The 25,811-nt window shown below is 40.2% G+C and overlaps 1 protein-coding gene and 1 non-coding gene across 2 annotated transcripts in view; one reads left to right on the top strand and one right to left on the bottom strand.

Moving 5' to 3' along the window:
• The window catches only part of LOC122672998 (complement C5-like), an 86,922-nt gene that overhangs the window by 28,434 nt on the left and 32,677 nt on the right, over window positions 1-25,811 (bottom strand). The window contains exons 16-26 of the mRNA XM_043870523.1: window positions 25,627-25,689; window positions 24,336-24,533; window positions 22,416-22,506; window positions 20,855-20,928; window positions 19,785-19,924; window positions 14,006-14,233; window positions 12,760-12,820; window positions 5,780-5,869; window positions 4,564-4,776; window positions 4,024-4,099; window positions 463-622 (exon numbers count right to left, since the gene is read on the bottom strand). Coding sequence (XP_043726458.1) covers window positions 463-622; window positions 4,024-4,099; window positions 4,564-4,776; window positions 5,780-5,869; window positions 12,760-12,820; window positions 14,006-14,233; window positions 19,785-19,924; window positions 20,855-20,928; window positions 22,416-22,506; window positions 24,336-24,533; window positions 25,627-25,689 — 1,394 coding nt within the window. The remainder of the gene's footprint in view (window positions 1-462; window positions 623-4,023; window positions 4,100-4,563; window positions 4,777-5,779; window positions 5,870-12,759; window positions 12,821-14,005; window positions 14,234-19,784; window positions 19,925-20,854; window positions 20,929-22,415; window positions 22,507-24,335; window positions 24,534-25,626; window positions 25,690-25,811) is intronic.
• On the top strand, window positions 22,974-23,080 carry LOC122673150. Its single transcript, XR_006334626.1, has one exon. It is a non-coding gene; the product is annotated as a U6 spliceosomal RNA (small nuclear RNA).

Below are 25,811 nucleotides of genomic sequence, written 5' to 3'. Positions count from 1 at the left end.
GTGGATTCCAATATCAAACAATACTTTGTTATACTTCTTGATAAATTAACTCTAATCTTCTTTCTAACAGAGTGTACGTAGGATCCCTTCCATCTTTCACAACAACATCTTGCAGCCTTGACCTATGAGAAGGCCTTGAAGTTCAAGTGCAGATTTCGTACCAAGTGTTTGTAGACAAAAGAGCCCATTTTGCCCCTTCTGGGAGCTCTAGCACTTGTGCTCTGTGACCCCCCTAACACCTGTTACACCAGATGTCTAAGGTCTTACTCATCTGACCTATCTTGAATTATCTGAATAACAGGATGAGAAGACCTCTCAAATTCTTTGCCTGTACACAGGAGAAGTTTCTTGCAGGATTGCATATATTTTCCCCTCTTTTTTCCATTCTTCTAAAAATGAACAAGAACACAACTCAGACTTTTAAATCAAACTGTTGTTCATCTGTGCATTTGGTTTCCTTACCTGTAACTTCACGGGTTGATAGTCAGAATTTTCCTTGAAAGATCCATTTTCTAGTTGGCATTGCTCAAGCAGCCACAATAAAGAATTACAAATTGAATTTTGGTTCTGATCTACATATTTACTTATTTGTCCAAGTACTCTTAGAGCAAAGGCTGTTAACCTTTGGGACGAAAGTCAAATAAATAAACATTTAGACACTGAAGCCCTTTTGGCTTTCAACCTGCAGTGTTTTAGTTCACACAGTGTTTATTCTTGAAAAGAAAACATTTTAAAATATGCAATTCTGAAGTAAGATGTTACTATTTCAAAACATCAGGGAAGATATCAGGAAGATCTCCAAAAACAACCAAATGTAAGCAACACTTCTTCTGTGACTGCAGCATTGTTAGCCTGCATACAAGCTGAACATTGATGCCTGATGATACAGAAATAATTCTCTAAGTTGGAGACAATAGCGTTGAAACAAATAGTTTAGCGTTAAAACACTGACTCACAAACATGAGATACTGAAGAGCAACATTATAAAATTCTAGATTGAAAATTTGTACAAATTATCTGATCTAAATTCCCATCTGAGGTCTGACTTCTCTTCCCTAATAACCCGTGGGGGTGTTTATCTCGTTTCCCCTTGAGTCACGCCATTGATGGAGAACTCGCCACCTCTCAAGGAAGCTTTACTTATCATGATTACTTAGTCAAAAAACAAGTTCAGGAGACTTCTCTGGCGGTCCAGTGATGAAGAACCCAACTGCCGTCGCAGGGGACACAAGTTTGGTTCCTGGCCCCGGAAGATCCCACATTCCTCGGGACTGCTGAGCCTTGAGCCACAGTGACTGAGCCACGTGCCCGAGGGCCCGAGCTCTGCAGCAGGAGAGGCACCTCCAGTGAGAAAGCCCGCACCTCCCCTGGAGAGCTGGTTTCGCTCCCTGCGGCTCGATAGAGCCTGCTCGCAGACGCAACGACTGGGCACAGCCAAAAATAAACCAACAAGCTCAGTCTCTACTCATGTCCCGCAAAGACTGTCCAAGGGGATCTGCCTCATGACCCCAAGTGCCTCTTATGCCTCCTCTCCTCCTCTCTGATCCCTTCACTCAGCAGCGCGGGGGCCAGAAACCCTTGAGACTCAGACCGCTTGACTCTCTCCCGTACTGTAAAATTCTGCTTTTCTTCTTCTTTTTAAAGTGAATATTATTCTCTTTAATTTTTTTTTAATCTTCCCTGTATTTCTAAAAAAATTTTGGGGGGTATTCAGGTGCTGGCCATTTTCATATATATATGTATGTATATGTCTTTCTAGGCACTCATGGAGTTGGGCCTAGGGTGGTTGTGTCCAAGTGTTTGTGTGTTTCTGACTGAACACCAAGCACTCAGTCTTGCCCAAAATCTTGAGAGGCTCTAGGGGTTTCCTGAGAGGCCGCTGCATCTTCTTGTGGGATTTCTGTTCTCCAGGCACGCCTGTCTCCAGCTCCTGACGCGGTCGTCTCCAGTCTGCATCAACCCCCACTCCCTGCCTCCTGGGTGCTCTCCTCTGGTCGCCGCACTGAAATGTGTCACTCACACAGGGTCAGACCCACCTCTAACGTACAATCTGTGACACTTCGTGACTGATTGGCTCTACAGCCAGAAGGAAAGGGAGGAGTCACACTTGGTCAGCAGGGGACAAAACCCAGAGTATCGCTGTGCACCGATGAAGAGAACGGGGGAACAGAAGAATGGATCTGGCAGGGAGTGTGTTTGAAGGGCTTTCGGCTTCTAGGCCCCCTGGAAATGTGGATCTGGAGTTCACGAAAGAAGCCAGGCCTTGAGACGTTGGTTAGAACATCGTCTGCATAGGAGTTATGAACATCATGGGCAAACGTGAGATTGCACAAGTCTAGAAAATGAGGGTCAAGGATGAAATCCTGGGGACTTTCCATAATAAAAGGCCATAATCTAAAAGACAGTTATTCTAGGTTGTGAACCTGTTAAAGTGTTTCATATAGTAGCAACTACAAAGCACCTGTTGCAGTGTTTTTAGTAAATATTTTGTCATAGCACGGCAGTATTTTCTGAAAATAGATCTTGGACTGCAAGGTTATCAAACCAGTCAATCCTAAAGGAAATCAACCCTGAATATTCATTGGAAGAACTGATCCTGAAGCTGAAACTCCAATATTTTGGCCACCTGATGTGAAGAGCCAACTCACTGGAAAAGACCCTGTTGCTGGGAAAGACTGAAGACAAAACGAGAAGGGGGCTTCAGAGGATGAGGTAATTAGATAGCATCACCAACTCGGTGGACATGAATTTCAGCAAATTCCAGGAGATAGTGAAGGGCAGAGAAGCCTGGAGTGCTGCAGTTCATAGGGTCGCAAAGAGTTGGACACAACTTAGCGACTGAACAGCAACAACAAAAACAATACAGATTTATTCATTGAGACCGTCTTTCCCTCAAATCATCAGGATTTTGGAAGGTATCATGCCTCACTGAATAAGTACTTACTCAGCACCTACAATACCAGGCACTAGGAATGCTTGAAACTGCCCGTGTGGAGCTTACATTCTAGTGACCAGACAGACAACAACTGAGATAAGGAGACTGTCAGGGATAAATTTTTAGGAGAATAGGAAAAAGTAAAGCTGCGGAGAAGGATATGAGGTACTGGAATGGGGTGTGACTGTAGATAGAATGATTACTAGAGCCCTCACTGAGAAGGTGATTCTGGTAAAGGCTTGAGGGAGAGGAGGGAGCCCGCCTTGCTGACACCTGGAGGAGAGTGTTCCCCAGAAGAGAGGGGACAGTGGGCAGTCAGTGCAAAGGCTCTCAGGTGGAAGCATGGTCAGCATGTTCAAGGAGCAGCAGGAAGGCCAGTGGGGCTCGGGTGGAGTGAGAGAGTAGCAGGGGACGTGGTCAGAGAGGTGAGGTGCCGCTAGATCATGTCGGGTCTTGTAGATGATAGTAAGAAGTCTGGTTTTTACCCTGGGTAAGATGGGACGCTTCTGAACCATTTTGAGTGATGTGACCAAACTCATGGTCTAACAGGTTCACTCTGTCTGCTGTGCTGAGTACAGATGAAGGCGAGACAGGGTTGGGGCTGAAAGACCAGAGGGGGCTAGGGTCATAATCCACGTCAGAGGTGAGAATGGCTTGGACCCGGGTGGCGTGTTGGTGTTAGTGAGGAGTCGTCAAGCTCAGGGCTTCCCTGGTGGCTCTGAGGTAAAGAATCCACCTGCCAATGCAGGAGACATGGGTTCAATCCCTGATTTAGAAAGATCCCCTGGAGAAGGACATGGCAACCGGCTCCAGTATTCTTGCCTGGGAAGTCCCATGGACAGAGGGGCCTGGTGGGCTGCAGTCCATGGAGTCACAAAGAGTCTGACAGGAACTAGTGACTAAACAACACAACAGCAGTCAGGATATATTTTGGAGGTGCAGCCAAAAGTATTTGCTAGATCAGATGAGGCTTGCAAGTGAAAGATGACTAGGCTTTTCAGCCTGAGCCGCTGGATGGAGCGTCCGTTAAAGTTGTTATTCTTTAGTTCACTACTATGTGAAAATACAAGTCAAAACTTTCTACTTACCAAGTACTAGCACTTCCACCCTTCCACATGCTGTAAGAATAGTCAGCATTTCTGAAGGACATGATGCTCACCATCCCTAAGAGGCATCAGGAAAAGAACACAGTACTTCAGTGACGCCCATCTCTACTCAGTGCATCATTAGCCCCTGGGAAAGGTAAACTTCCTTTGGTGCTGGGCAGCAAACATGTGCTCTGTGGCCAACACTGAACTTCTTGAAGGAAGTATATGAGTCGCTTGAACTGGGAATTATCAAGTAGAACATTCTGAGCTCATTCAAGAAGGAAGGAAGTGCTCTGTAGAGTTTGGAATGCAGGTGTCTTGTCTCTGATCCAGGCGTTTCAGTAAGTTAAGCCAAAACGCTCCAGCAAACAGTATTTATTTGTGTAATAGAGTCCACCTCGTGACTTTTTTTTTTGGCTGAAATGTTTTTACAACTAAGGTTTTGTGTAATTCATAACTTAAATATTAGTTTAATCAAACTTTTAGCTTAAAAAAACACACGATTTTAATGTACAATATGTGAAACAGATTTTCTTTTACCTTCTTTTAATTTTGTCTTCAGTTTCTGTTTTTGAGTTAATGAGTTCGTAGAAAAGATGTTCCAATTATTTCCTGCTTCCAGGTAGTGATAAACATAGAATACTGGAACGACACTCATCAGTTCCGCCTCTGCATTTCCTTTGGGGAGGTGGGTAAGAATATCAATGCCTTCCTGACTCAGAACTGCAGACATGATCTCGCCTATAAGCAGTCCTGAAACAAACAAACAAGCATACAAACAAAAAAATCAAAGTAAATACACTCCGTTTTTATCAACTTCTGAGTAATGGTATATTTTCAATGGAGATAATAGCAACCATCCTTATTCTTTACTTTTTAATCTAAGCAGTTGAATTTCTTCTCAGAACTGGGGAGAGGAAAAAAAATCTGATTAGGAAGTTGTATTTAAAGAAACACCAGGCATAAACAAACCACTGTAACATGGAGGTAAGATGGTGTAATACAGTGTGTGAATTATAGCATCCTGGAAAAGGCAAATTAGTTGCCGTTCACCGTGATAGCTTTAGGTATTGTAAGCCCTATGAATCAATCACTTCCCCAATGCAAAGCCAAGAGTCTGAACTGTGAACACTGTGAGTGCTATGAGGGCTGTCTACACCTCATCGTGAGACCTGGGAAAACCACTCTCTTATATATCCAACAGCAGAGAGGGGCGTGCTTAGGAAGGTCATTTCCAGCACTAACATCCTGTGACTCCAAGCTTTTATCTGAGATAAAATGTAGTCAGGACATTCTATTATTGTGATGATAAGTCCTTGAATTTTTAGAGGCTGGAGGCCAGGGATAAAGCCCACTAAAGACACCAGTTCTACAAGTGGCCCCAGAGCTGCTTTCCTGGGGCCATTTGCAGGGCATGCAACTGTTTCTGGACTGAGTCTGCCCACTTGGATCATAGAAAGTCCTTTAAATCCGGACGCAGCTGCACTCTCATATTAGAGAAGGCTTTGGGCCAGCGACAGCCCCCACCCTACACCATGGGAGCATGACTCTCCATGAAATCAAGCCCCTGGAAGAAGAGAGCTGAAAGTGTGCCTGGGGAAGTGGAGGTGAGAACAGGAATAGGGTACTCCCGGAGTCCCCCACTGTCTATACAACGGAGATGAGAAGAGGAGAAATGGGAAAATCATGAGAATACTTGACTTTTGTTTGAAACACACAGTGAAATAAGAAATAAAAATGGCACTGGTTAATTTACCTTTTATACTCACAGTTCTTTTAACTTTTGTTTTGGGGACCATATTTAATGGTATCCTGTATGGGAAGTCCTTTCGCCTACTAATGGTGCCTGGAAAGAAAAAGACTCTTTTATAATCACAGTTTTAAAATTTTAAAGGGAAGTTAAAAATAATCAAAGATTTTTATCAAACTCTAGGCTTACATAATCTCATTAAATAAAGCATTAAAGTTGACTTCAAACTTCCTGGTCATTACAGGATAGGAAATAAATAGGTTATGTAAATCTTATTAACCAGTAAGAGGGAGCATGCCATTTTGTCCAAAGAGAGAAAATTGTTCTCGGAACTGAAATCTAAAAATAACTAACATATAATCCTTAGTCAAGGAAATGTGAAGATTAACTCCATTGGGAAGCATGCCCTGAAATCCTTTCCACCTTCTCCTCTCCATCTAACTTAGACACTTTTTCTCTCTGCACAGTTTTCTTTTTTAGTCACTTCTGTTGTGTCTGACCCTTTGCGACTCTATGGACTGTAGCCCTCCAGGCTCCTCTGTCCGTGGGATTTCCCAGGCAATACCTATGGCTGATTCATGTTGAGGTTTGACAGAAAACAACAAAATTCTGTAAAGCAATTATCTTTCCAAAAAAAAAATAATAAATTAAAAAAAAAGAAAGAATACTGGAGTGGGTAGCCATTCCTTTCTCCAGGGGATCTTCCCAAACCAGGGAGCAAATCCCAGTCTCCTGGGATTTGCAGGCAGATTCTCTACTGTCTGAGCCACCAAGGAAGCCCCCAAGTTTAAGCATGCCTATATCAGAGCATTTTCTACTGCAATCATTGGCTTATCTCATAAAAATGATGGTATTTATCATTCTACTGACAGAATACCAAGCACACCACTCAGCTCTTTGTATGCATTATTATAACGCTTCCTCACAACAACCCTGTGTACTGGGTCTATTATTATTTTAATTTTGTAGATGAGAAAATGAGGCTTAGAAAGCAAATTGCTCAAGGTCACAGAGCTAGTACAGAGGAAGCTGCATCTGAACTCAGGAGGTTTTACTGCAGAGCCCATAGTAGTCGCCGCAAAGAGACTTCGCCTCCCACTGTCCTGCTAAGAGAGCTCTTTGAGGGCAGGAACCATCTTGAATGTTATAGTCTCAAGCACTTAGTCCCTGGCACATGGCAGATGCTAAAAAAAAAAAAATAAAGTGACATTTTACAATTTAATAGCCAAACTACTTGGCAAAGGAGACAAGAACAGGAATGTTCTTCGCGTAAGTTTCAACCTTTGATAAATGCCAAGGATACAATGTGAAAGTAAAACCGAGTGAAGGCATCTGAGAGTGTTTCATCGTGGTTGAGGGAGCACTGGGTTCAGAAAGAGCTTACTCCAGAGTGTGACGGTGGGCAAGACATAACCGTTCTATGCCTTGTTTGCTCATCAGTTAAGCAGAAATGATAGTATTTTCCTCAAAGGGCTTTTGTGAAGATAAAAATGATGAGAACAAAGAGCCTGGCAAAGAGTGTGTGCGCCTCTTACAGTCCTTATGACAGTAGGCTGTGTGAGATTATCTGAATTTGATTCTCCACCATTTTTTCCCATTGATATCTGCCCTTGACTATTTCAATTCTCATTAGCATCTCTTCTACCACATGGAAAAGGTACAGAAGAGAAAGCTAAATATAAGGGAAGTTAGTTTTACTCCTGTCAGAGATCATAAAAAAGACCTATCAAGGCATCACATATAAAGGCAGATTCCAGAGAGATTAAAGCATGTAAAAGTTAAACCTGTAAAACCAAGGGGACGAAATATGCAACAATGTTTTTGTGAACTAAGATATATAACTGTAAAGTGAAACTGTAATGAATCTGACTATATCAGAATAAAGGATTCCTGTTCAAAACCCACTAAAGTTCATTATTGCTCAAAGAAGTACACTGCAGACAAAAACCAACAAGAAATAGACAGGAAAACCCAAGTGGAAAATTGAGAAAATGCAAAAGATAGGAACAGGCAATTCACAGATGGGAAGCGCAAACGGCCAGCAAGCATTTGAATAGCTGTTTAGATATCATCATATTCAGAAGAATTATAGATAAAACAGTAATGAGATACCGCTTTATACCCCTCAAAAATGGCACATTTTAGAGGTGAGTAATACCAAACATTGATGAGGATGTGGAATGAGAGAATCCTCATGCAGTGCTAGCGGGGGTGTGAATAGTAGAGCCGTTCTGAGGAGCCGTGAGACAGAAGGACATTCAATATGCATATGCCCTTTGACCCAGCAGCTCAGCTCTGAGAAACAGACCAGATAAATGCTCACGCAGATCTGCGAAGGGAGATGAAAAAGGATGTTCACTGCAGCACTGCTGAACCCAGCAGAACCCTGCAGGCCCCGCCCCGCCCCTGCCCCCAACTAAGTACAAAAAAGCAGTTGATGATTAAGACAATGGTCACAGACGGAGTGTCTGATGCACGTTCCTGAACTGTTTTACAGATACTGTAACTAGGACCAGAGGGAAAAAACTGTGTGATGACCGGATTGTAGCCCTGACCTAAGCTGCTCCATCTTGAGCAGTCTTGCACGTCTGGCTAGCACAATTCCAAGAACTGGCTTCAAGAGAATGGGATTAACATTATTGCTCATAATAAACTGTATCTTGTGGGCATCAAAATAACTGTAGCTTGCTCTGCCCATATACATAAGCAGGCAACTAAGATTGTCATCAAAGGTGCTACAGACTCGTGTTGACATATTTCACTCTGAGAATATGGTGCTCTGTGTCTGCATGGTGAAATTACAGAACATGGACCTTCACCCCTGATCCCATAGAAATGGAATGATATTTGACAATCGGGAATTGACAGCAGTTTATAAAGAAAGCTGAGCGCCAAAGAATGGATCCTTTTGAACTATGGTGTTGGAGAAGACTCTTGAGAGCCCCTTGGACTGCAAGGAGATCCAACCAGTCCATCCTAAAGGAGATCAGTCCTGGGTGTTCATTGGAAGGACGGATGTCGAAGCTGAAACTCCAATACTTTGGCCACCTGATGTGAGGAGCTGACTCATTTGAAAAGACCCTGACGCTGGGAAAGATTGAGGGCAGGAGGAGAAGGGGATGACAGAGGATGAGATGGCTGGCTGGCATCACTGACTCAATGGACATGGGTTTGGGTGGACTCCAGGAGTTGGTAATGGACAGGGAGGCCTGGCGTGCTGCGGTTCACAGGGTTGCAAAGAGTCAGACACGACTGAGTGACTGAATTGACTTATGCCCCTTTCCTGTTTGCCTATTTCTGTCCCCCTCTAACTTTAAAGGAACCTATAACAATTATAGGAATGAGATCACTAGGCAGCTTAACCTAACTCCTAAATTGTGCTCCCCTAAATGCACACCATGCCTTGCCTAACCTACTGATTCTTGCCTAAGCTGTGGATAAAAAGAAGCAAGAATGAAGAATTAAGCAGTTTAGAGAATGACCAGCTCCACAGGGAACTCCACTCAATATTCTGTAATAACCTAAATGGGAAAATAATTCGAAAAGGATACCTATATATGTGTCACTGAATCCCTTTGCCGCACACTTGGAACTCATACAACATTGTTAATGAATTATACTCCAATATGAAACAAAAATTTTTTTTTTTAAAAAGAATGACTAGGTCTCTACATCTAATAGCCGCTTTAGAAATCCCATAGGCAAATGATGTGGGCAAGATAACATCTCAAGAAAGACAGCCAGTCTGCACACAATGGAGAAAGATGCAGAACTGAACCTCCTGCCTCCGTGATTCACTGACACACTCCCCCCTTCTCCTTTAAAAACTGCTGTTGTTTAGTAGGTAAGTTGTGTCTGACTCTGACCCTTTTGAGACTCTGTGGACTGTAGCCCACCAGGCTCCCCTGTCCATGAGATTTTCTAGGAAAGAATACTGGAGTGGGTTGCCATTTCCTTCTCCAGGGAATCTTCCCATCCCAGGGATCGAACCTGCATCTCCTGCATTGCAGGTGGATTCTTTACCACTGAGCCATCTATGAAGCCCAAAAAACTGTCACAGCTGAGCAGAATCTTTGGAGTTGGTCTTCAAACATGAGTATACTTTCTTGCCAGATTGCCAGATTTTCTGATTAAAACATCATTCCTTTCTGTTGACATTTGCCTCTTGAAATATTGCCTTTTGAGCTGCAAGCAGCTAAACTTGAGTTTGGTAACAGAATATACTCTGAAATACTGTGTAAGAAGCAGTGAATCAAATGTATACATAGCAATAGAAATACTAGTTTAAAACAAAGTACTGAGTTAAAAAAGTTAACTAGGACAGGATCTATAGCACAACACCTTTTATATGTTGAAAAAGCCATACACACACAAAATAACCTTACTTCCCTACTCAAAGACTTATACCAAGCATATTAGAGTGGGGGCATCTGAAGAAAGAGAAATGGTTGCAGGGGTCAGGAATGAGAAGAGAAAATAAAACGTGGGAGGGCCCTGTGCAGACCGATGACAACAATGTGCTGGGAATTGAGGGGGTTGAAGAGCTAAACTCTTTGCATCCAAGGTAAGAACCGGGGAGAGAGCTTGTCAGGCAGAGAAAGCAGGAACCAAAGGCTAGGCTAGTCTTGTGTTTTGAGTTTCTGTGTTTAGTCTCTTTTTAAGCTGATGTCACATAATTTTAATTACTACTACTCTACAATTTGTTTCGATACCTCATTCTCTTTCATTGGGATTTCCCTCAGATTTCCTCTACCATTATAGTCTGTTTACTTTTCCAAACTTTTCTTAGCCTTTAAAAAAAAAAACCTCTATAAAGTATCATGTGTGCATGTGAGCTCAGTCACCTTAGTCAAGTTGTCTTTAGTTGTGTCTGTGCGACCCTGCGGACTGTAGCCCACCAGGCTCCTCTGTCCCTGGGATTCTCCAGGCAAGAATACTGGAGCAGGTTGCCATGCTCTCCTCCAGGGGATCTCCCCAACCCAGGGAATGAACTCGTGTCCCCTGCATCTCCCGTATTGCAGGTGAATTCTTCACTGCTAAGCCACCAGGGAAGCCCATAAAGTATCATACTTGTATAGCAAGTCCAATATATACAGATTAGAAGTGTTTAATAAAATCTTTGAAATAAACTGGGAAGAACTGATAGTCATCTTTACCCTTTTTAGCACTCTGGAAAGTAACAAAGCTGCCTGAATCTAAGATGTCTAAAATAACAAGGGGAAAAAAGTCACAGGACGAGATTGGAAAGAGATATGGATTCTTTTTTTTTTAACCAAGATGTTTGATGGAGAGATCTGTTCCCAGATAAAAGATCACTGCCATCTTGTGGTCCTTAGGTTCATACCTAGGATGCGTCAGGCAGGGCTGCTTTGGAAAGCTGTTTGCCGTAATGTGAGCATGGTAGGCTTAAGGGTGAAGAGAAAAAGAAGACGAGGGAAGCAGTGGCTCTGATGTGTGGCATGACTGCATGAAGCCAGAACCTCAGAGTGCTCGGGGCACGGCCCTGAGGCAGCAGGTCCCTGGCGATCCGGTCTCAGAGAACTCCTCCAACCTTCCGTTCTCCCAGAGGAGGCTGGTGTGCAGAAAAAGCCACTCCCGACCACACCGCCATCCCCCCCTCAACAACTCTTCCTATAGATCCTCCACAGCGTGGAAGGAAATTTGTGTGGAGATAAAATTAGAGAAGTTTGTGTGAAGTCATCCCTATTCAGTTTGGGCTGATTTGAAATGTAAATATTAATTCTTTGCTTTGCCAGAGGAAATATCACTCTAAGTATAGTGGTCTTGATTTAGTAAAATAAAAAAACAAACTTTTTTTTGTCCTATTGTTGTATCCCTGAAAGAAAAGAAAAATGATACAATGCAATAATAGGCAAATTTTAACCACTTATTAAGAACTACAGCAGTCTGTCTTTTTTGGTGAAAAGAACTGTTAACTGAGAACATTCTAAATTTCATAAATACCTGTGTATTTAGGCCTTGATGAAGTGCTCAAATGCTTGCACAATTCTAACTTTCGTTTAGAATATCTTAGTTGGAGGAAAAGCAAGGAAGCAGGAACAGTGAGGAATGGCTTGGTTAAGTAATCAGCATTACTGTGTTTTCAAATAAGCATGTTAAATTTAAGAAAGTAAATGACTTTTTCTTAGCTGTTCTTTGATGGTTCTATGAGAAAATATCATTGTGAAGGATAAAATGACTGACATATAAGGGAAGTCAGGCTACTGTTACTATTTCGTGGTTTTGCATTTAAAGCTAACGGGGTTATTTTGGGGATTCCCAGGCAGTCCAACGGTTGAGGGTCGTTACTCTCACTGCCTGGGTTTGATCCCTAGTCGGGGAAATAATATCTCCAAGCCCAGCAAAGTGTGGCCAAAAACAAAACAAAAGCACAACTAATGGGGTCTTTCTTTGTTCTAAACCCACCAGATTGTGACACATGCTATCAAAAATGACAGTAAACTAAGAAGTGGGTATTTCCAATTCTAGACAATTAACAGCTTTAAAAATAATGTTTCTTACAGTATACTAATGCATATATATGGAATTTAGAAAGATGGTAACAATAACCCTACATGCAAAACAGAAAAAGAGACACAGATGTACAGAATAGACTTTTGGACTCTGTGGGAGAAGGCGAGGGTGGGATGTTTTAAGAGAACAGCATCGAAACATGTATATTATCAAGGGTGAAACAGATCACCAGCCCAGGCTGGATGCATGAGACAAGTGCTTGGGGCTGGTGCACTGGGAAGACCCAGAGGGAACGGGTGGAGAGGGAGGTGGGAGGGGGGATCGGGATGGGGAATACGTGTAAATCCATGGCTGATTCATGTCAATGTATGGCAAAAACCACTACAATATTGTAAACTAATTAGCCTCCAACTAATAAAAATAAATGGAAAAAAATAATAAAAATAATGTTTCAGGTTACACATCTCTCTTGAGCAAAAGACAACATATAAAATACAAAATCATTTGCCTACCATAGATACCCTGTGGATCCAGAGTAACACCAGCATAACTTTCCCTTTTGACACCTTCTGGCTAAAATAAAGGCAAACAATATCCAGTTAAGAACATAACATAACATAAATTTATATGACTTGAATGCTTGGGTCAATGTGACTACTTTTCCAATTAAAAAATTTTTTTATTTAGTGATTTTTGGAGAAGGCAAGATGTGCCTTAATAAACTCATATGCATACATCCAGGAACTAGATTTTCTGGCTATGTGCATGATAATCAGAGCAAACACTGAAACAGAAGTTATTATATGTGTCAGGTAACTGATCTAAGTGCTCTGTATGTATCAGCTCATCTAACCTCAAAAATACTCTGTGAGATAAGTACTGTTATTACTCTCAGATGACATTTGAGGAAATTGACAACCAGAGAGATCAAGAAACTTATCCGATGTCACACTGCTAGGGAGCAGGGGAGTCGGGATTCACGCTCAGACAGTGTGGCTCCAGAATCTGTGCATGGAACACCATTCAGAGACACACAGAACACAGAACATGCCTTGCACAAAATAAGTCAATGTATGCTCACTGAAGTGAATTTCACGGCTGAAAACAGAACTCAGAGAATGAAGACCTAGGAAGGAAGTTGTGTCGTTAAGATTCTTGTCAAGAATAACATGAAAACATGTGAGTTAATAGCATTTAAGAATGATAGAATTTAAGAAATGAGTTTTCTTCCCCTTTTTAACCTGTTTACTCATTTACAAAATGGAAAATTTTCTTGACTATAAATTCGAATCTATAAGTTCCTAAGTCCTGTCTTAGTTATTGCTGCAGCTCCAGTACTTAGCATAATGTCTGGCACAGATTTCAAAACATTTTCCAAAAGCATTGGGGGAAAAATATTTCAAAAAACTAAATACCAAAATGTTAAAATTTGAAATTTCTGGTTGTAGGGGTTATTGGTGATTTTAATTTTCTTCTCTGTAGTTTTTTCGTATTTCATGCTTTCCACAGTGAGCAAGTATCATTGTTTTATTTAAATTTTAAAAACATAATTTCAGACTTAAAAGTTATAACAGCAGTCCAAAAATATCTGAGATAACCGCCACCCAGATTCCCCTACATGTTAACATTTTATTATGTTTGTGTTATCATTTTTTCTGTCTCTTTCTGAATCACTTAAACATGAGTTGCTGATAACTATTTTTTCCAGAAAGAAAAAAGTATTTATGGAAGAATTTTCAAAAAGCATATTTTTCTTACCACCACTCGTAGTGTTTTTACTAAGATTTCATTTCCAACCGAAGTCTCCAGTGAGAAGCTGATGTTGTGGAGGCCAATTTCCAGAGGAAGCACGGTGAAGGTCACCAAGTGGCTAGAGGAACCCTCGATTCTCTGGGGCACACACCTGGAGAATCTTCTCCCCTGAGAGTCGATGCCTGGGCTTCCCGATGAACAGATCCCCTCCACAGGATGCATTTTAACACAGAACTGAAATGCCACCAGTGAACAGTGATTTCAAAACACTTTATGATCAGGAAAGCATGCCCTGACTATGTTTGTCTGGACACAGATTCTCCCCAGTACCTGTCAAATAATCCCTCGTATTCTAAGGCGGTAGAGAAAGTTCATTTCAGATTTTCTAAAACACGCACACCAGTTGCTGCTTGGTGGATTACATCCATAAGATCACAAAAAGTCGGACATGACTGAGCACGCACGCATTCAGCAACGTGCCACCATGTCCAGAAAGCTCAGCACTGGCTCAGAAACGTCTTATCTTCCTTAGACTGTTACCTGCTAAATCGAGTAGAATGCCACTGAAGTTCTCTGTTCATGTTGTCACGATAGCATTTGTTACACCATCTCTTAACATGTTTATAATTTAGACAGTGGGAACCCAGGCTCAGGTGCACTGTGTGTCTTATTCACCTTTGTATCTTACAGCTCAGCCTTTGGTGTTCAATAAGTGGTTTTATGAAAGACTGGAAACTCTATCTCCTGGCATTCAAGGCCCTGACTAATATGTTCCCACTAGCTTTTCCAATCTTGCTTCTCATTAACTTCCCATTTGTATCCCATTATACAGCCAGACTGTGGCTCCAGGAAGATCTAAGTTCAAACCTTGACTCTGCCACTTGTTACACGCTATGTGTAACCAGAGCACATAGCGTGACCCTCCACTTCTTCAACTTTGTCATGGAGAGAATAATGGTACCTACTGACTTCTGGCTCAAATAGTGAATATTTTCCATCTCCTCTCCAAAATCTAATGAACTGACAGATCTATCCCCCCAAAATAAATCTATATGATCCAGAATAAATCAAGCAGGTAAACAAGAAGGAGTACCTACATTCAACAACTAATTTTGAGGAATTTCTCAAAAACGGCAAGTTCGTTTTTCCTCTTAACTATCTTCCTGGGAAACACAACAGCCAGGGTGGCTGAGGCAGGAGTTAAAAGAAGACTTTAGGGTCACCTGGAGCCAATGACTCCCTCAGGAGATCATGGGTAGTGTAGGTAAGAATAGGTAAGCAGAGACATTTGATGATTCAACATGAATTCATTATAAAAACTCTTAGTAAATGAGATAAGAAAAGAACTTCTGAAACCAATACAAATTATCAAAAACAAAAAACAAAAACTTTGGCAGTGGTTCTGCTTTTGGAAATAGCCAAGTAGTTCCTACTAGATAACTATTCTGAAAATAAAATTATAAGCTCTAGACAAAACATGTATTTAAAAAAATACTATCTGAAGTCACTACAGATTGGAAGAGAAGGTGACCCTCAGAAGAAAGGAAGGACATTGTGTAAGGGTCCTGGTTTTTTAGTTTTAACCTGAGGGCTAAAGGCAAAGGAGAAAAGGAAAGATATACCCATTTGAAGGCAGAGTTCCCAAGAATAGCAAGGAGAGATAAGAAAGCCTTCCTCAGCGATCAGTGCAAAGAAATAGAGGAAAACAACAGAATGGGAAAGACTAGAGATCTCTTCAAGAAAATTAGAGATACCAAGGGAACATTTCATGCAAAGATGGGCACAATAAAGGACAGAAATGGTATGGACCTAACAGAAACAGAAGATATTAAGAAGAGGTGGCAAGAATACACAGAAGAACTATACAAAAAAGATCTTCATGACCCAGATAACCATGATGGTATGATCACTCCCCTAGAGCCAGACATCCTGGAATGCGAAGTCCGGTGGGCCTTAGGAAGCATCATTATGAACAAAGCTAGTGGAGGTGATGGAATGTTAGTTGAGCTATTTCAAATCCTGAAAGATGATGCTGTGAAAGTGCTGCACTCAAAATGCCAGCAAATTTGGAAAACTCAGCAGTGGCCACAGGACTGGAAAAGGTCAGTTTTCATTCCAATCCCAAAGAAAGGCAATGCCAAAGAATGCTCAAACTACCACACAACTGCACTTATCTCACATGCTAGCAAAGTAATGCTCAAAATTCTCCAAGCCAGAATACTGTTCTTCAACAGTACATAAACTGTGAACTTCCAAATATTCAAGCTGGATTTAGAAAAGGCAGAGGAACCAGAGATCAAATTGCCAACATCTGTTGGATCATCAAAAAGCAAGAGAGTTCCAGAAAAACATCTACTTCTGCTTTATTGACTATGCCAAAGCCTTTGACTGTGTGGATCACAACAAACTCTGGAAAATTCTTAGAGAGATGGGAACACCAGACCACCTGACCTGCCTCCTTAGAAATCTGTCTGCAGGTCAAGAGTCAACAGTTAGAACTGGACATGGAACAACAGACTGGTTCCAAATCAGGAAAGAAGTATGTCAAGGATTTTTCTTGTCACCCTGCTTATTTAACTTATATGCATTGTACATCATGAGAAATGCTGGACTGGATGAAGCACAAGATGGAATCAAGAATGCTGGGAGAAATATCAGTAACCTCAGAAACACAGATGACACCACCCTTATGGCAGAAAGTGAAGAAGAACTAAAGAGCCTCTTGATGAAAGTGAGAAAGAGAAAATGTTGGCTTAAAACTCAACATTCAGAAAACTAAGGTCATGGCATCCGGTCCCATCACCTCATGGCAAATAGATGGGGAAACAATGGAAACAGTGAGAGACTTTATTTTCTTGGGCTCCACAATCACTGCAGATAGTGACTGCAGCCATGAAATTAAAAGACGCTTAGTCCTTGGAAGAAAAGCTATGACCAACCTAGACAGCATATTGAAAAGCAGAGACATTACTTTGTCAACAAAGGTCCATATAGTCAAAGCTATGGTTTTTCCAGTGGTCATGTATGGATGTGAGTGTTGGACTATAAAGAAACCTGAGTGCCGAAGAATTGTTGCTTTTGAATTGTGGTGTTGGAGAAGACTCTTGAGAGTCCCTTGGACTGCAAGGAGATCGAACCAATCCATCCTAAAGGAGATCAGTCCTGAGTGTTCATTGGAAGGACTGACGCTGAAGCTGAAACTCCAATACTTTGGCCACCTGATGCGAAGAGCTGACTCATTGGAAAAGACCCTGATGCTGGGAGGGATTGGGGGCAGGAGGAGAAGGTTACGACAGCAGATGAGATGGCTGGATGGCATCACCGACTCGATGGACATGAGTTTGAGTTAACTCCGGGGAGTTGGTGATGGACAGGGAGGCCTGACGTGCTGCAGTTCATGGGGTCGCAAAGAGTCAGACACGACTGAGCGACTCGACTAAACTGAACTGAAAAAAGCCCAAGGGTCAATGCGAAGTTACTGGATATAAAAAAAATAGGGAAGTGTGATCTGCACACAAGTAGAAAGGTGATTAACCAGTAATTAATCCAAGATATCATGGATGTTCTTGTTTCTTGTTTTGATGTGATGACGAATGCACTGACAATTTAAAATTAAATAAAATATGGCAATACCATGAGATGCGTGACACTTAAAATACTGTCTAGTTGTCATTGCAGTTCACGCTGTTCTTTGAGCAGTAGTGCAGTGCAATGAAAGCACCACATGTGTCTATGACACAGCTACTAAACTCTGCTATGGATAATACACACAGATGAGTACTTTATCCATGGACACTGAAATTTGAGTTTCATGTAATTCTGATGTGCCATGAAATATTCTTCTTTTACCTCCCACTGACCCCTCCCCCCAAACTTTTAGAGATGTGAAAAACATTCTTCGCTTATCCGCCATAGAGGAGGGAGCAGGCCAGTTTTGGCCCACAGGCCATAGATTGCTGACCCCTGACCTAGCACATGAAGCAAAAGAATGAAGAGATGTAAAAGACCCAATGTTGTAAGCAGGTCAGTTTCCCTTACAGTCAGTTCAGTCACTCAGTCGTGTCCGATTCTTTGCGACCCAGTGAACCGCAGCAGGCCAGGCTTCCCTGTCCATCACCAACTCTCGGAGCTTGCTCAAACTCATGTCCATTGAGTTGGTGATGCCATCCAACCATCTCATCCTCTGCCATCCCCTTCTCCTCCTGCCTTTGATCTTTCCCAGCATCAGAGTCTTTCCCGGCATCATTTTCCCTTACAGTAATTTCTAAATTCAGGATGTGCCTGCTAAGTCGTTTCAGTTGTGTCCAACTCTTTATGACCCTGTGGATGGTAACTGGCCAGGCTCCTCTCTCCATGGGATGCTCCAGACAAGAATACTGGAGTGGGTTGCCATGCCCTCCTCCAGGGGCTCTTTCTAACTCAGAGATCGAACCTGAGTGTCTTAAGTCTCCTGCACTGGCAGGCAAGTTCTTTACCTCTAGCACCACTTGGGAAGCCCAAATTCAGGATAATACCTATCAAAACCTGAATACATTTTTAACTAAATCAGCAAGCAATTACTTGACACTTAGAATCTTATAATAAAAAAAAACTTAAAATAATTGAATTTCAGTATATGTACATATTTTTGTTGTATCAGAGTATGATTAATTGAGAGAAAACATTCAAGCTTAAAACATAACTTTAGGAGAGTGGAATGGAAATATAAGTTCACAGATAAAAGGAATGGTATATAATCTGTTGTTAATGAGTTTATTTGGGTATTTTTAAATGGATTGTTATGGTATTTAGGTTCTACTCTATAAAAGTTTGATATAACAGTTTTATTTTTAAAATATCAATACTTAAGTGTTTCCAGAGTTATAGATTTGCATATTCTTTGAATTTATGATAAAAAATTTTAGACACCAGTTTCAAAATGTGCCAATGGGGTACATTTTATTCCAAAAAAAATTTAGGGAGGTATAAGCAAAATTTTTGGAGACCACTGGAATACTTATGTCTAAGAATGAAATCACAGCTTTTGTTTTTCAATAGAGTCAGATTTTCAGACTGCATTGAGTTCCTGTATAAGGTCTTGTGACTGTTATTTTTCAAGTGAAATCAGTCAGCCTAGTGCGTAATTCTGTTTAGAAATGTGTTGGCAAAAGAAGACAAATGGTGGATCTGACCAGGTTGGAGTTTTCACAGGGGGCACCCAGAGCAAAAGAAGATCAAGGGGGCTGGCGTCTTTTTAATCAGAGAGATTACAACGATGGCTTATGAATTCTAACCTGAATGAGGAGTGAAGTGAAGGCTTGCGCATGAGAGGGCTAATGAAGAATAAAAAGTAGTGAGGTCAGTGAGTTGGGAGTTTCAGCAGTGCTGTTGCTGTAGAAGTGTAGCTACGAAGCATCAAGGTTCATGAGTCAGAAGGACAGGTAGGAGGCTGTGGTCCATAGGTGAGATGTCTGGAATAAGGTTTTCCAAGGGGAAGGCAAGATGTGCAAAGTGAAGAGTGTGGATGGCCGAAAGAGGACAGGAAAGGGCTGTTAGAGGCAAAATCAGGAAACTCTAAGTCCAGGGTGACGGATGAACCAAACGTGAGCCTCCACAGCATGCCGGTTATCTTAAGGACTTGTGTTCTTCACTGATGGGAGGTGTATGAGTAATTTAACTTTCTTCTTCCCTTCACTGAGTTTTTATTTTTTGTGTACTTGGTAATTCCATTAATAGAATTCTCAGAAGACTAGAGACATCTTCATTTTTTCCCATTTATTTGAACATGCTATAAATATTTACTTACCTGAATTCCAGATGTTCTATAGTTGTAAACAGTTCCACTCAGTTGGATCTGTTCCCCTCGTACAACAGAATATGGTATATTCATTTCCAGGAAGACGCTTTTGAACACCTTTGCCTTCAGAGTATTAGCAACACATATACCTTCAGCCCAAGTAAAAGCAAAGTTGAAGCAAATTAGGGAATTCCCATAATACTTTATTAGTACTAAAATGTCTCAGATTTCCTTTGCTTCAAGGAAAAATGAATGCTAGATCATGTTTTTCCTCTGCCCTATTACCCATATGGAATTTTCCTTGAATTTTCTATGCACTGATTTTTTAAAACTTAGCTATAATTGACACATAACATTATAGTAGCTTCAGATGTACAACATAGTGATTTGATATTTGTATACATTGTAAATGATCACCACAACAAGTTTAGTTAACATCCACCACCATATATACTACACAATGTTTTTCTTGTGGTGAGAAAGTTTAAGGTCTATTCTTATATCATTGATCTTCGTTCAATAATTACTGGTATTAACAGAAAACTGCGTTTGTCCAAAAAATATTTAATTCTTTTTAAGGAGTGAGAATGATTACTAACTAAAGCACCAAATCTCTTTTTTAGATACTCATTATAGGTTCCATTTAACAGGCATAAAATTTTGGTTGTGGAAGCCAAGATTTATAAGAACACAAAATAGCAAGCAAGCAAACAAGCGAGGCCTGAAGTTACTTATAAAGTATCTGCACTGAATCACCACAAAGGGGGCTGGTCCAGGAGAGAAATCATGTGTTTGTCTCTAACTCTACTCAATCTTCTAGTCACTGAGAATAAAACAAGAAAAATGGGGGCTTCACATCAGTGTTTATAAAATGATGACTAATAGAAGAACAAAAGAGGAAACTGATACAGTCTAAAATGTGAGCTTATCTAAGTCTCTTTGTAATACATTATAAATAGGCTTTAATAAATGACACCATTTAAGTTCTGGACAAACTAAAAAGACAGTAACTTAAAAAACCCCGCATTTTGCCAGATCAAATCACTCCTTACATAAATATATAACTTCAATTTGCTTACCACTATTTGAAATTCCAACACCTTGAATTTCCCAGGTAGTTAGAGAATCAGGTAGCACAAACTGCAGTTGGTTTCTGAAAGTTAAAATGTTGATATTCAAATACAATGGGACATTTACTAACCAAAATTGACATGAAGAATTTTTGCCTCATACTACTTTAGAAGAAAGAAAAAAAAATCACATCAGGTATTAAGGAGAAATCAAGCAAGAAAAATATATCCAGTAACTCTTATATTCGTTCCATATTTTTACATATTTTACTGGTATGATGAGAATTCACATTCGGAAGGATACCTTTGAAACACTGCAAACTCAAAACATACAGTTCAAAGAAAAAATTATGTTTATCATGTTGTTTAGTTGCTAAGTCATGTCTGACTCTTTTGTGACCCCATAGACTGTTTATTGTATAGTGTGTTCTAAAATAGGGAAGCAAAATAACTAATGTATCTTAAAACTGCTCATAACAAAGCTGACATAACTAAAAATTTCTGATGAAGATCAAGCTTGTACTCATTCAACAAACAACTATTGTGCACCAACTTCGTGTCAAGCCTAGCACGACTGAATACTGAGTATACAGCACTCATTGATACAGTTCTGCTCTCAAGCAGTTCACAGTCTATGTTCAGTAAATAAATTGAACCAATAAAACAAAAAAAGTTCAGAGGCAGTGTGCACTGATTCAACACATTTGTTTTAGTGCCTCTGCAAGCTGGACCCTATGCCAGGGACTGGATATAAAACTGTCTGAATTTAGTCTTTGCTCTGGATGTATTTATATTTTAATGTGATAGATAGTTGGGTAAATAGGACCTTGTTATACATACTGCATGATATGTGTAACGGGGTTCGTTGAAGGGATAAATGTCCAATCATTAGGTGGGGGAATCGTGGTAGAAAGGCTTGTGAAGGGAAATGCAAGCCAAGGGGCAATGTCAGATGAAGCGGACAGCACTGTGGAGGAGGAATCGGGTGGGACAGAACCCTGGGGTAGAGAACAGGGGACCCAGAAGAAGTCGGATGTCAGGCCCTGAACTCACTGCCTTGACTGCTCCTTGGAAAGTCTGTGCTTTGAGATCCTGTCCATCCCCACTCTTGGCCAACCTGAGGAAGGGTGACATGCAGGGAAGTAGCACCGTCTTCAGTGCCTGATACAGAGTAGGCACTCCATAAACATGTGTTGAATAAGGACTGTAACAAGAAAAGAACCTTTCTCCCTATTAATCGATGTTTGCCTTGTAGTGACAGGTATTTCAGGATGAAAACAGCTGTGTGATACAGCATAAAGCACACAGTTGTGACCAGCAAAGACTCACAGAAATGGAATGAAGTTGAATGGAATAGTACCCTTCTTCCCCAAGAGTTGATCTTGCCATGGAACTAATTCTCAGAGCAAATCACATGTTAAAAAAAAAAAAAAAAAAAAAGTAGAATAAAATTTGACCCAGTGCTGGTATGATTTTAACTCCTAAATAAACTGTTGGGAAATGGGTAGCTTCCAGATTTTTGGTCATATTTTCCCATATTTTTCAGAGGAATGTCAAAGAAATATAATACCTTTTGGGGACATGATGAACTTCCCATAACCAGCTTTCTGGAAAATAGCTTCTTATTTCTGGTTTGGTTACTGGTAAAAGAGACTTTATATCTGGAGGGGGGGGGGAAGTATATATGATTATGGAAAAACAACAAAAATTCTACTTAGGGCTGAATTTTTAAATGTAGACATTAATCAATAGCTTAAGCATTTTCTGAAAGGTCAATGAAACATTTTGTTTAGCAATTTCAAAATAGAACAATAAAGGCCTTAGGATTTCTCCACTAGTAGCACTGACAAAATGAATACAGCATAAAAATTTATTTAATAACTTTTTTCTAAATTGCTAAATGTTTCATGTTCTGAAAACTATACAAAATACTAATCAGTCTATAAAGTCTATCCCTATCTATTGCAGGGATTTTCCTAGTGGTCCAGTGGTTATGACTCTGAGCTCCCAATGCAGGGGACCTGGGTTTGATCCCTGGTTAGGGAACTAGATCCCGTATGCTACAACTAAGACCCAATGCAGCCAAATAAACAAATAAGTAAATTTTTAAAAAGTTATTTACATTTTAGTGCTCACTTTGGCAGCACATATACTAAAATTGGAACGATACAGAGAAGATTAGCATGGCCCCTGCGCAAGGATGACACACAAATTCGTGAAGCGTTCCATATTTAAAGAAAAAAAAGTTATTTACATTTTAAAAATTACAATAATTGTTATTATTTTATAAAATAGGGAAGTTAATGTGATTCTTTGCCTTACCGCAGAGTTTTATTTATATTTCCTTTAATAAAATGAGCAGAATGTCTGCTATGTCCAAGATGTTCTGATAGGGACTAGAGTTACTTCTCTGCCTTAAAAAAACTAGAAAACCAGACACAATAGTTTGCTTTCAGATATTAGAGCATAAGTAAGCCAGATCAGTGATCCCTCAGGGAAGGGAGTCAGATTAGGTAAACCCCAAAATTACCCAGATTTACTGTCTGGAGGCAGTTTACAGGCTCCAGAGCAGGAAGAGAAACCCATACACACCCTGGCAGAGTTGCAACACCAGGCATGATATTTGGGAAGCTAAGCTGTCTAGAACAAGGAACAGAGAGGAGGGAACTGGAGAGGCTGAATTCCAGGCAACTGATGCCAACCCGATGATTAGAGTTGAAAAACTGGACCGTGAGAAATGGACATGTACTAGACTATTCATAAAAAATACTGCATGTAATAAGCAAAAACCTGAAAACAACCTAAATATATCTAATGACTTGGTTTCAACAAACGGCCACAGGAATCTATTTCTGCAGAAATATATCCACTCGGAATGATAACATTTAAGACATACTGTTAAGCAAAACAATCAAACAGGATCTATCATTCTGTTTTTGTTTGTTTTGACTGTATATGAATGAATTGAAAGTCCTAAAAGTTCTGAAAACCTGTTAATTCTGAAAATGTATATGGTGGTTTCAATTGAAATAAGATTTCAACTTTTACATAAGTACATTTAACTTTACACTACACTTTGAAATCTTTTGCAGTATTTGGTCAGTATAGGTACAAACAGGATTTTAATGGTTGTAATATCACAGAATCATGAAATTTTAGAACTCAAAGGCATATTAGGTATCATCTGGCCCAAGTTTCTTGCTTTAAAAACGAGGAGAGTGAGGCTCAGAGAGGATGAAAAATCATTCATGTTTATAGAATGAGTCAGCTTTAGACTTGCCTGGGTCTTGACTATGGACTAGAGCATTCTGCTCTATACTATGCTTACCTCTTCTGATTCCCAAAAGTGACAACAATGTTTTTTCTTAAGAGCATTTACAAGTGATCTTTTCTACTTTCCATTTTAAATAGAGCATGAAAACCACCTTTTTTGGCAGCATAAAGTTACATCAAATTTTCCATATTTTCTGACAGAAAATGTCAAACTTACGTAGCCTTCCTAGTGGGATATTTTTGTGAGACTCTTCAGCCCGGAACTGGCTTGCGATGGCACAACAGTCCTTGAAAGCTTTGACACATCTTGGGCCTATCGTAATCCGAGCGGCTCGCTGCTCACAGTTTTCATCATCATTCCGATGGGCTCCATCATAACAACATTTCTTCACCATTATGTGTTTGTATTTAGCAGCTGAAATGATCATAATTCAAATGCCCTTGATTATTCATAGAGTCAAAGCATCTCATGCTTAGAAGGGCTCTAGAGGGATACCAGGTTTCTGCTGCCACAGGACTCCTGCCCCACAATAGTCACGGCTGGTGGACAGCCAAGCCTCCTTTTGGAACTACCATAGGAATGGGAAGAGTGTGGCCTCATAAAGTAGTCCATTGTCCCTTCTGATTCACACTAAATGTTTATGGGCCTTCTGCAACTAACCTCAGTACTGGCTTTTGAAACGAACACCTTGGATTCAGCACCCTTCTGAATAAAATAAGTTAATCTGAAAAGTCTGCAAAATATTTGAAGATAGTTATCACTATACAAGTATGTTCTTCTTCAAGCTAAATATCCTATTTTTTTCAAACGTTTCTTGCAGTTTGTACACCTTCACCAGTGGCATCATCCTTCGTCATAAATGCTTGGATGAACCGATATCTCTCTTCTGATATCCTTAAAGCTCAGAATGAAAGCCAGAATTAAAATGACTCTTATATAAATGCAAAGCATTATCGTATTACTATAAACATCCTTCTCAGTTGAGCTCAGGTCACTGACTCCTAGTTCAATATTCTTTCTATTGTATCATTGCCAATTAGCATATCTCTGTTTAAGTAATACTTAAAAATAATTTCTATTGGGCTTATTCCTCCCAATAATCCAACTTATTCTTAAGTATTTAATGTATGCAAGAAGAGATAGGCATCTAGGTATATCTCGAAGTTAATTAAACCATGGATTTTGTTAGAATAAAATGGAAGAATGTAATTTTAGTCACTAGATGAAGTTTGCAGAGAGGAAATATTTGTAACAAATAAAAGTTAATCTTTTATATTTTAGAGATAGAAATAACAAAGACTTATTTCCCTTAGATTAAGGTTATGGCAAATGAACTATTGGATCTGTTTAGATGAATCTTTCCAAGGGAGATGAGCTAGATGTCTGTATATAGCTTCCTTTTCACCCATTCATCTGAACGAGGAGAAATTAGATGATGTTATTTTTCTCCAGCTTTTGAATTACGTGATCTTAAACTTTTGACAATCACATGAAACTTTTATAGTACCTTCTTCCTCTATCTTCTTTTGCAGCATTCTCTTTGGCCTGAGAATTTCCTCACAAGGTTCATCTGTTTTAAAAAGATAAAGAAAAAAAGGAGGGGGAAAGGAGATAAAATCTCAAAAACCACAAAATTCCATGAAATTATTTTTTTAAAGACATTCACGTAATTCATTCAACAAATATTGAGAA

Source organism: Cervus elaphus, chromosome 16, assembly GCF_910594005.1.
Source record: "Cervus elaphus chromosome 16, mCerEla1.1, whole genome shotgun sequence".
Lineage (NCBI taxonomy): Eukaryota > Metazoa > Chordata > Mammalia > Artiodactyla > Cervidae > Cervus > Cervus elaphus.
This window is presented reverse-complemented; position numbering and strand designations above follow the sequence as displayed.